Source organism: Hyaena hyaena, unplaced genomic scaffold (genome assembly GCF_003009895.1).
Source record: "Hyaena hyaena isolate Hyena2069 unplaced genomic scaffold, ASM300989v1 scaffold_24, whole genome shotgun sequence".
Lineage (NCBI taxonomy): Eukaryota > Metazoa > Chordata > Mammalia > Carnivora > Hyaenidae > Hyaena > Hyaena hyaena.
Window position 1 is genome coordinate 3,159,393 of NW_024080656.1, and position 12,471 is coordinate 3,171,863.

The 12,471-nt window shown below is 37.8% G+C and overlaps 1 protein-coding gene across 2 annotated transcripts in view; it reads right to left on the reverse strand.

The window, feature by feature from the left end:
* PDS5A (PDS5 cohesin associated factor A) overlaps nt 1–12,471 on the reverse strand; it is a 138,029-nt gene that overhangs the window by 11,472 nt on the left and 114,086 nt on the right. For both annotated transcript variants that reach the window (XM_039226984.1, XM_039226985.1), the window contains exons 27-31: nt 8,397–8,529; nt 7,660–7,779; nt 4,374–4,436; nt 3,499–3,644; nt 2,051–2,159 (exon numbers count right to left, since the gene is read on the reverse strand). In XM_039226984.1, coding sequence (XP_039082915.1) covers nt 2,051–2,159; nt 3,499–3,644; nt 4,374–4,436; nt 7,660–7,779; nt 8,397–8,529 — 571 coding nt within the window. The remainder of the gene's footprint in view (nt 1–2,050; nt 2,160–3,498; nt 3,645–4,373; nt 4,437–7,659; nt 7,780–8,396; nt 8,530–12,471) is intronic.

A 12,471-nucleotide genomic window follows, 5' to 3' on the forward strand; every position in this document is an offset into this window, starting at 1 on the left:
GAGACACAGAATCTGAAGACAGGCTCCAGGCTCTGAGCTTTCAGCAGAGCCTGACGTGGGGCTCAAACCCATAAACTGTGAGATTATGACCTGAGCCAAAGTTGGACGCTTAACCGACTGAGCCATCCAGGCACCCCCCAACAAGATAGTTTTTAGAGACTTTTGACTCAGACCCTGGAAAGAAATAACAACAACTTATGGGAGATCTGCTGGGAAGTGATTAAGTTTTGTCAAAATACAAGCCCTGTGTGTTCAAGGCAACAGCAAATTTGTTAAAACATTCTTTGGAAGTGTGAAAAAGTTAAAATAACAGTTTGGAACAATACAGTATTACAGATTAATCAGAAAGCAGTATTTTGGCTTCTGAAAAATTAGAATTTAAATGTTTATCTTTTCTATTATTTAAAAAAATGTTTACTTATTAAAATTTTCTTTTAATCTTTGAGAGAAAGATAGAGAGAAGGAGAGGGGCAGAGAAAGGGAAAGAGAGAATCCCAAGCAGGCACCGTGCTGTCAGTGCGGAGCCTGATGTGGGTCTTGAATTCATGAACTGTGAGATCATGAACTGAGCTGAATGAAATCAAGAGTCGGATGCTTAGCTGACAGGTCACCCAGGCACCCCTAAATGTTTATTTTTGAGAGCACATGGGCACATGCAAATGGGAGAGGGGTAGAGAGAGGCGGGGACAGAGGATGTGAAGCAGGCTCTGTGCTGACAACAGAGAGCTTGATGCAGGCTCGAACCAGTGAACCATGAGATCATGACCTGAGTGAGCTGAAGTTGGACACTTAATTGACTGACCCACCTAGGCAACCCTATCTTTTCCATTATTAAAATGTAATTCACATATAACATCAATTTGTATATTACATAGAATTTTATATCAGGATGCCTAGGTGGCTTATTGCTTAAGTGTTCAACTTCAGCTCAGATCATTATCTCACAGTTTGCGAGTTCAAGCCCCGTGTCAGGCTCTGTGCTGATAGCTCAGAGCTTGGAGCCTGCTTCAGATTCTGTGTCTCCCTCTCTCTCTCTGCTCCTTCCCTATTTGTGCTCTCTCTCCTTCTCTCAAAAATAAATAAATAAACTTAAAAATAAACATTTATCCCTATACTACTTCTTAATACACATGGTAAGTATGCTTAAATGAATGTCGGTGGCAATATGCACTTTTGCATCTAAGTTTGCTTACATCAAGACTTTTTATGTAAGATTCCCATAATATTCAAGTCTATTGGTTTCTGGATTCCAAGAGTTTTGACGGTGAGAGGCTCCCTGTTATCTGAATCTACGGACATACTGAAGTTCTGATAATAAACAGCAAGAGGTTGAATAGTGACTGATATAAAAATGTATCCTCATCTATTCAGTTTGAGTTGGATAGTTCAGTTATTGTGGAATAACTGTACAGCCCTGTATTTTATGTACCTGAGAGGGATTCCTAAAACATTTGAAGAATGCCATATTATATATGGTGGGCAATAAAAAGATAAATGTGTCAAGAATATGATTCTATGGGAAAAGAAATAATAGTATTTCCATGCCATTCCTACTGAGGTAAGTTACCAGTTTCATTCTACAGTTAAATGGAAGCTTAGAGAAGTCAAGCAATCTGCCTAAGTAATCACACAGCCAGTGAGTGGCAGAGCCAGGTCTGATTCTCTCCTGCCACAAAACTGTTAGGAAAATTGAGTGCCCTACTTATAAAGTCATCAGTGAAGAATGCAGCTGTTAATAGTGTATACACACTCATCACAGGAGCCAACAAACTCTCGGAAAGTAAGATCTCAAAAACTCTCAATTCCTTTCAAGTTTTGAGAGCAGAAGTGTGGGAGAAGGATACTGTTATGGGTGACCACATAAACTCCTGAAATGAATAGATGTAGGAAGACTCATTTTCTGGAGAGTGAAGCACAGTAAGAGGTGGCAATATACAAATGTAGAATCTGTAGATATATTAACTTGTTCAGTATGGGTTTCTTAACCTCTACCATGAAACTGTAATAAGAATCTCTGAGAGAAATCCATTTGTTCAATTTTAAAATTTACCTTATTCTTTACCGGATCAATATTCTTTACAGGAGTGACAGAAATAATTCTCACAGGGTTCTCTTCATTTTCACTAACTCCAGTTTCTACTGCCTCTGAACTCTGTTCCCTGTTGAAGAAAAATAAACCAAAGCTTCTTTATTTCACCACTTGGACAGAAGGTTTACCCTCTCACTATACCAATAAACAGAAGCTCAGTCAAGTGAAGCAACATTAGCAAGATTCAGATCTTCTGTGGTTATAGACTACTGCTCTATTATATTGTGTTATAGATGCCATTTAACCTTACTAATGAAAAACACAAATGACTGCCTAAAACCACCTGAAAGATTAGTTGTCAAGAAATAAAATAACACAACTATTCTAAGACTTTCTCTAGGGGTTGGGAAACCCTAAACAAAACAAAAATACCGTTATAGAGGAGTATATAGTAATTTCCAGTCTCTGTTTCTGTTTTTTTCTTTTTAAGATTTTATTTTTAAATAATCTCTACACCCACTGTGGGGCTGAAACTTACAACCCTGAGATCAAGAGTCAGACAGGTGACCCTCTGGTCTGTGTCCTTAATGCTCTGCAAGGGAAGGGGGCTGGAAGAAGAGGCCACAGCAGGGGTGTTTGGAGACCCACCTCTTCTGTAAACCACAGATGTTCCGTGTTAATTTGCTTTATTTATATATATATATATATATATATATATATATATATATATATATATATTCTTTAATTTTTTTTTTAATTTATTTTTTGAGAGAGAGAGAGGGACACCAGGGGAGGGTCAAAGAGAGAGGGAGATACAGAATCAGAAGACGGTCTCTAGGCTCTGAGCTAGCTGTCAGCACAGAGCCCGACCTGGGGCTTGAACGCACAAACCGTGAGATCATGACCAGAGCTGAAGTCGGATGCTTAACCGACTGAGCCACCCAGGTGCCCCAATTCACTTTATATTTTGGGGTTCCACTGCTAAATATGTGTTTAAAACACCACCAACTGAGTTTATTCTTAAAATTTCAAGAGTAAGAATAAAATATTTAAAAGCCTCAGTTTTTAGTGTTGTTAGGAGTAGGGTGTGGTGGAAATTTTTATGCAGTAGCTAACATGGTAAAAATTTGAAATGTTAAAATAAAAATGGAATATTCTTATTAAAAGTTATGTATTCATAATTTTCCAATGTTTTCTTATATAAACATTTCCATATAAATTAGTAATAATATATTAGAAATTCTTACATTGGCTCCATTTAACTTTGTACATTTAGAATGTTATATGGATTCACAATGTAATAGTACACTCTGAATTTCCATCATTAATTACACTAAAACTCAGGGCCATTATTTTATACCACAATGTTTCTTAAAGTCCATTTTTGTGATATAGTGCTTTAGGTAAAAATTAAAAGATGAACCAAGTAGTGAGTGACAGTAACACAAACCACTGGAGAAAACACTTGCCTTGATCGGTTTCCGGTTGAAGGATTCAGCTCTGAATTTACATTAATGTTACTTCCAGTCTCAGCTCCGGTGCTTCTAACATATGGTTTCCTTCCTGTTGCTGATAAAGGCTTGTTTACTGCACCTAGTACTCCAGCAGGTTTTGGCTAAAAATTACACATATGCATGTTATTTTATACCTTACTGTAAGGAATTCATATAAATTTAGACACACGTAAAAGATACTGTTTAGCCTAAGCCAAGGAATTGTTGTTACTTTGGAAAGTTAAATCCCAAATTTATTAGAAATGATAATTTAGCCAAATTGAGTTTGTTTGAATACAAGTCACAAGCATTACTTCTACTTAAAAGTAACTGGGCAATTATTTAATTATTCCTTTTTACTCAATCAAAATAAAAGTACTCCTGAAACACAGCGAAGTTCATAATAAATAAGAAAGAATGAAATATCTTAGAAATAAACTATTAAATGCATATAGTAATAGTTTAGACATTGTTTTTATCAAAAACTAAATTTTTTGCTCTTTTATTTTAGGTGTCATGCTTTTATAGAATGTTGTCTAATTCATTAATATTTTAAAATTATTTCTTAATCTTACACATCTAAATTTATTATGACACTTTTCAAGAAAATCTGCTTTGTGAATTCTAAGTAACTTGAAGCCTACTAGTACTGATGAGAATACAGGGCCTTAATTCAAAAGGGTCATTTATGGCAGAAGAAAGCCTGAGAGTACAAATGCTTTAGATGCTATAATCCACAATACGATCCCTAAGAATCAGGAATATAAAAATCCATGGGACATTTAAAGGTTACTTAGCAGAAATAATATACACATGAAATAAAGATTTCTAAATTATCTACTACATAATACCTTTCCTGTTAACAGAAGTACTCTGGTCTCTTCTGAAATATAACTCTTGTCATTACAGAAGTCCTATCAAAACAAAACAAAACAAACAAAACAAAAAAAACCAAAGTGAACACGTCTATTTTTACTGTCCAAATACGACTTCTCAGGCATTGTGTCTTACAATAACAATTACATTTGGGCTAGCATATATATCAGTTCTTCAAATAAAGCATATTAAATGAACAACATCATTAAGTCTAGCTTTAACTCAGTGGAATATTAAGAACTAGCAAATATCAGAGCTCAGTTACTTAAATCATATTTTTTTTTTTTTTTTAATGTTTTATTTATTTCTAGGAGAGAGAGAGAGCGTGAGCAGGGGAGGGTCAGAGAGAGAGGGAGTCACAGACTGAAACAGGCTCCAGGCTCTGAGCTGGCAGCCAGCACAGAGCCCGACGCGGGGCTCGAACCCACGAACCGCGAGATCATGACCCAAGCGAAAGTCGGACGCTTAACCGACTAAGCCACCCAGGCGCCCCTCTTAAATCATATTTTAAATAAAACACTATTTTTTTTCATATAGTCCTGGGCAAACAGTCTCCAGTTTATTAATTGAACTATTTCCTCCACTCTATTATAAAATTGACTTCTTTTGGGATCCGAAAGCATCCAAAATGGTACAGTGCATATATTAGGCACTTAATATTGACTAAAATAACTCCACCCTGGATCTCAAGGAGGTTATCCTCATTGAAAAAAAAAAAAATCCGTCACTTTAAACTACTGTGTTTCTTAGAACCATAAGAAGACTGTTCAAATCACAAAGGTAAATATACTGTCAAAAATATAATTCAGTGAATTATAATGTTCTTTGAAGGCAGTGATATTTACTAGCTAACAAATAAATCAAACCTAATGTGGACACTGATGAACTGTTGAAAGTTTTATCTCATAAAACTTAAGAATCCTTTGATGCTTCTCTTAAAGAAGAGAACCCTCCCCCTCCAACTGTGAGATCATGACCTGAGCCAAATCAGACACAACTGACGGAGTCCCCCAGGCGCCCATTTAATATTTATTTATTTATTTATTTAAAAAAAAAAAAAAAAAAAGGGCTCAACCTAATGAATGATGAAATCATGACCTGAGCTAAAACTTAACCAGCTGAGCCACCCAGGTGTCCTATTCTCACTTTTTTTTTTTTAAGGTAAGCATCACGCCCAACTTGAGGCTTAAACTCATGGCCCTGAGAGATCAAGAGTCCCTCAGATCCAGAGTTGCAGGCTCTACTGAATGAGCCAGCCAGGTGCCACACAACAATTGAATCCTTGGTCATGGGATGGATAATGTATGAAGATTCTATCTTCAAGAGCTCACATAAGATTATTTTTTGAAGTTTTATTTTATGTCATTATATTTTTAAATTTTTATTTGAGAGAGAGACAGAGAAAGAGAGAGAGAGGTAGAGATAGAGGTGGACAGAAGATCTGAAGTGGGCCCTGCGCTGACAGCAGAGAGCCTGATGTGTGTTTAAAACTTACAAACCGTGAGATATGTATGACCTGAGCTTAACCAACTGAGCCACCCAGGCACCCCTTACTCTTTATAAAGACCAGTAAATTCAATTAGAGGTCAAATAACTGCAATCTTTATTATTCCTAACAAAAACCAGGCACAGTAAATGCTGAACACTAAATCATTAAAGAAAATCTACTTAAAATATTTGTCAAAGTATGGCATTCAAAGTAGGAAGCTGCATTTCCTGGTATAGTCTTCTGTAAAATGCTCATAGGGACGGTATTACCCTGAATACTCTTAAAGCAGATCTTCAGGTTCGAAAATGTATGAAAAAATTTTAAATACCATATTTTTTCCAATTAAAAATACTTAGGATTCTGGGCCCAACTGACTGTCTCAGTTGGTAGAGCATGTGACTCTTAATCTCAGGGTTGTGAATTCAAGCTCCACAATGAGCATGGAGCTTGCTTAATTAAAAAAAAATTAGGATTCTGTTTTTTAAACAAAGCACAGGAAAGTTAAAACTTCAAAATACTTCCTTAAAGAAAGCGATAAATAGGGGCGCCTCGGTGGGTCAGTCAGTTGAGTGTCTGACTTCGGTTCAGGTCACGATCTCATGGTTGGTGGGTTCGAGCCCCACATTGGGCTCTGTGCTGACAGCTAGCTCAGAGTCTGGAGCCTGTTTTGGATTCTGTGTGTGTCTCTCTCTCTATGGCCCTTCCCTGCTCACGCTGTCTGTCTCTCTCTCTCTCTCTCAAGAAAAAAAAAAAAAAAGAGAGAGAGAGAGAGAGAGAAATAGAAGTGTTAAAAAAAAGTTTTTAAATTCCGATTATTTACAAAAACTATAAAGAGCTTTATAGTTAGCTGGAAAATTTACTTACATGGAAAACTTATTTTGTTGATAGCAGAATATACTATGTATTCATTATTATTATTTAGCAAATGTTTACTATTTGACAAACTCTTAAAAACCTAGATGCGATAATAATCATAGGTATTATCACCTGCATTTTAACCGACTGAGCCACCTAGGTGCCCCTTATCACCTGTAATTTAGAGAAAGAAATTGAGGCTTAGAAGAGTTAACCTGTCTAAAGTCCTTCAAGTTAGAAGCAGTTGATTAGAATACTCAGGGCTTTGGAAGACAATCCCCCATTCCTTGATACAGATACAAAGAGGTATTTTTTTGTTTTGTTTTGTTTTTTTAAAAATTTTTTTAACATTTTATTTATTTCTGAGAGAGAAACAGTGTGAGCAGGGGAGGGTCAGAGAGAGAGGGAGGTACAGAATCTGAAACAGGCTTCAGGCTCTGAGCTAGCTGTCAGCACAGAGCCTGACGTGGGGCTTGAACCCACAAACCATGAGATCATGACCTGAGCCGAAGTCAGACACTTAACCGACTGAGCACCCAGACGCCCCCAAAAAGGTATTTTTTATATGCTACACTCAAGTTGCTTCTCGGCCTTTTGGCTAAGATCAAGTGTATATGCTACACTCAAGACAATCCAGTATATGCCACTAGAGTTGATGGTAACTGAAATTTAAATCAGTTTAGTGTGAGGGCACCTGGGTGGCTCAGTTGGTTAAGCACTCGACTTCAGCTCAGGTCTTGATTTCATGGTTTGCGGCTTCAAGCCCTACATCAGGGTCTTTGCTGACAGCTCCGCACCAGGAGCCTGCTTCAGGTTCTGTCTCCTTCCCTCCCTCTGTCTCTTTCTCTCTCAAAAATAAATAAACATTAAAAAATATCAGCTTAGTGTGGTAAAACAATGAAGAGAAAAAAAATTACCTTTTCAGGTTGTGTAAAAAATTTCATTGGAAGGACTGGATCCTTTGGTGAGTCTGCATTGCACAAAGCACTTTTACTATTTATAACACACAGAGCCACATCACATACTGTATAAAGTTTCTAGGGAGGAAAGAAAAACATCATATGTCACTTTCAGTATTATAAAACAACCATAAGCACCAATTCTAGCCAATGTACAAAATGAAATCAAAAGAGGAATATGTGGGTATTATTTATTCCTTCAACATTTCACGTATGTGTTTCCACTTCGTATGTAGCCTCCTGGTAAACAAACAATAAAACCCTTTACCTTAAATAACATGAATGCCGAGTATGCATTAAAAACAAGTAAACCTCCTGAAAACATTATTATACTATATGTTAACTAACTTGGACTTAAACAAATAAAAAAACCCAAATACAACAAGCCAAACCAAAGGAAAAGGAATATCTACTTGTCTGTGCCTTTAGTAAACGTTCACACAATAGCAGAGTAGTAAGTTTTATTAGTTCTTATCTCCCTGCTTTGTAGAAGTTTTAATGTCCTTTTTCAGGGTAATAAACATTCCTCAAATAATAGAACTCAACTGTAGTAGAACATAATAAAACTGACCATAAATATATATTTTCATAAAACATTCTAACATATATTATGTAAAAAGAAAAACAAATGGGACAAGGACCATAATATTTTTTCCTATAATAATCTAAATACCCACTGGCCTAACACATCTTACTTCATTTGTCTTGGATTCATCTGGAGATTGGGCATCTTTTGTTAACTTGATGTTCTCAGCCATTTTCTTCATAAAGGCATGGCTATTGTTTTCATTCTTTGTCATTAAAACTTCAAGCATGAACCATAGGCACCTAAATGATAAACATTTATCTATTAAAGAGACTAAGCATAGGTGTTTTGTTTAATGGACTAAATATCTTACTGGGAAGGTCTGTTGTCTGAATATAACAAAATAAGAGTAGAATATAAATAAACCATAAAACATTAAAAATGAAAACATAACTTAATATGATAAAGTCTGATAGTTTCATGAGGCATGTAAAGATCCATTCTATAGGTAATCAATAAAGATTTAGATGATCTGACATGTATCATTGCCCAGCAATGATGAGGAAACCAGCTGACAGCAAAGCCTTCCCATTTTGACTATTTGCAAACTATGGAGGTCTAGGATTTGTATGTAATTCTGCTGTGACATGCATCTGAATTGCATGTGCTATGAGGCTGATGTGCACAGTAACCAGGCATTCAGCTAAGCAGTCACATCTCAAACTCTTTTTGCTGTTTTCCACTTGTTACTGTATACTCATTTAATACACAAAATATCTGAAGGGAACACCCAAATTTCTAAGTAAGTGTGAATCCCAAATCAGGATGAATAATAGAATCCCTGGGGAGCCTAAACCAACATCTAGGGTAAGGCCTGTTTGTAATAAGTTCCTAGGATGATTCTCAAGCAGCCATGGGATCTGCTGCTTTACTGCATTAATAGGGAGGAAATCATATGATGATAATGTATGCATACTTCTTTGCCTATATTCTATGTAAATATTTTAAGAGACTACTAGAAGGGGAAAGTTTAAATTCATTTTATTTTATTTATTATTTTTTAAAATGTTTTTATTTCTTTCTGAGAGAGAAAAAGAGACAGCGTGAGCAGGGGAGGGTCAGAGAGAGGGGGAGATACAGAATCTGAAACGGGCTCCAGGCTCTGAGCTAGCTGTCAGCACAGAGCCCGACGCGGGGCTCGAATCCACAAACCGTGAGATCATGACCTGAGCCTAAGTCAGACGCTTAACTGACTAAGCCACCCAGGTGCCCCAGAAGGGGACAGTTTAGCACTAGGTTAATTGAGTTCACTTTTAGTAGACCTGTTTGAAAGAACTATTAAACTGAGTCCTTCAGGCTGAAATAAAAAGTTACCAGATAGTAACTTAAAGCTGTAAAAATAAAGAACACTAGTAAACACAACCACATAAGTAAACACAAAAGCCAGCATCACTATACTTTCAGTTTGTAACTCCTTTTTCATGTGACTTTATTTATTAAAAAATTTTTTTAACATATGTTTTTTGAGAGAAAGAGAGAGAGACAGCGCGCGCAAGCGAGCAGGGGAGGAGCAGAGAAGAGAAAGAGGCAAAGAATCCAAAGTAGGCTCCAGGCTCTGAGCTGCCAGCACAGAGACCGCCACAGGGGTTGAGCTCGAACCCGCAAACCGTGAGATCATGACCTGAGCTGAAGTCAGACGCTCAATCAAATGAGTCACTCAGGCACCCCTTTACATTAAGACTTTAAAGGCATTAAATGCATAGAGTAACAATCACATCTATGTAAATGGAAATAATGTAAAAGAAAATTCCTATCAATAACAATATTAAAGGGAGAGGGATAGAGATTATAGGACCACAGGGTTTGAATACTATTGAAGCTAAGTTGCCATTATTCAAACTAGGTTGTTACAAATACTATTTGGAATCTCTAGGAAAACAACTAAAACTTCACAGAAAAAAAGGGAGTAAAAAAGGTTCACTACAAAAAACAACTAAATACAAAAAAGAGAAGCAGTAGTGAAGGAAATTAAGTAACAACATACGTAAGACAGAGAAAACAAATAGCTATATGGCAAAAATAACTTTATCGGTAATGACTTCAAATGAAAACAGATTAAATCTCTCAATTAAAAAGCAGAGATAAGCAGAATAGAAAAAAAAATCCACCCACATCTATCTATAAGAGATTCACTTTAAACATTTTGGGGCACCTGGGTGGCTCAGTCGGTTAAGCTCCCAACTTTGGCTCAGGTCATGATCTCACAGTTGGTGGGTTTGAGCCCCATGTCAGACTCTGTGCTGACAGCCAGCCCAGAGCCTGGAGCCTGTCTTCAGATTCTGTACCTCTCTCTCTCTCTCTGACCCTCCCCTGCTCACGCTGTCTCTCTCTCTCTCAGAAATAAATAAAACATTAAAAAAATTTATTCTTTTTGGACAGAGGGGATGCATGTGCATGAGCAGGGGAGGGACAGAGAGACAGGAAGAGAAGTCTCAAGCAGACTATGCACTGCTCAGCGCAGAGCCCAATGCAGGGCTCAACTCCGTGAACCATGAGATCATGACCTGAGCCAGAATCAGAAATGGACTCAAATGACTGAGCATCTGAAAAAAAGGATTAAAAATTTTTTTCATGCAAATAGTAACCAAATGAGGGCTAGTAGCTGTTTTATGATCAGACAAAATAGATTTAAAGTAAAAATAAGGATTATAAGGGGTGCCCGAGTGGTTCAGTTGGTTGAGCAACCATCTTCAGCTCAGGTCATGATCTCATGGTTCATGAATTTGAGCCCCACATCAAGCTCACTGCTGTCAGCGCAGAGCCTGCTTTGGATCCTCTTTCCCCTTCTCCTTCTGCCCCTCCCTTGCTTGAGCGCACAGGCTCTCTCAAAAATAAACAAACTAAAATAATAATAATAATAAAGTAAAAAAAGATAACAGAGCTGGAAGTACTACATTGATAAAAAGTTCAATCCAGTAGAAGACTATCATCAAACACAAATCTAACAGAGTCCCCAAATTTTACAACACTAAAACTGACAGAACTGATGAGAGAAATAGATAATTCTGCAGTAATAATCAGAGATTTCAATGCTTTATTTTCAATAATGACCAGAAAAAGCAGAGATCAATAAGAAACAGAGAAGTTGGTCTGGTTCAAGGTGGTGACATAGTAAGACCCTGAACTCATCTCCTTTTAGGAATATATTATGTCTGTAGCTACATATGGAACCAATTTCCTCTTAAAGAATTTAAAAGGCTGACTGAGTGATGACTACACATCAGGCAAACAACAGATAAAAACATAGCTAAGTGGGGACGAGAGGCTGGGACACAAGTCTCATGAGAAACCCCACCCCTGTTGTTGTGACCCACAACTGTAATGGAATGGAGCTTCTTTCTGAGGAGTGAAATGTTAAAACCCCACACTGGGCACCCAACTCCTAAGACATGAACTTCAGAGAGGAGTCCCCAAAATATTCCATAGTGGGACCCACAAGTCTGCAGCAATCTGAGAAATGCTTCTTAAAGAGTTTGTGTGCTGGAATGGACCCGTCCCAGGGCCCAGCTCACACAGGCAGCTTAGAGTAGAGAAAGCTAATCTGCTTATAGCCTCGACCTGAGGGGCAGGCATCTAATGTACCTTACATATATAGGTGGCCGCTGGAACACTCTCCAGGGATGGAGACTGGTAACTGTCATCTTTGCATTCTCCCTTTGCTACGCTCCAGAGGACCAGTAGCTCCCAGAAAGGAACTTTTACATGTGTCTTGTGACTTTTTTGAGTGCTGCCAGGGGGGACATCTCTTGAATACCTGGCTCTAGAGAACAGAGGAGCTGGTGTTTCTGGTCACAGGGGAATATAATGATCTCCCAGAAAGAAGTTCATAACCTTTACTGGTGCCCCAATTTTTGTGACTGCTGCCAAGGGACACCTCTATCTCACCTGACTCTGGTGTCCAGTGGGGCTTCTGTTCACAAGTCCCAAAGGTGCATTAACCAATGCACTAAGAGTTCCAAAACAGCTACCAGCTAACACCCCACAGGCACAGCAAGAGGCAACTGACCAAGGAGCTGAGTCTTTCTGAGAAGTAGGCCTATTAGCTAATCATCATAATTGTGGCCTAAGGGGCAGGCCTCTAAATAAAGCAATCAGCTAGAGACTAACTGAAATCCTTTCCAGAGACCTCAGAGGGCAGACACTATCTTTAGGCTCACTCCTTACCAATGTCTCCTGCAAGGGAG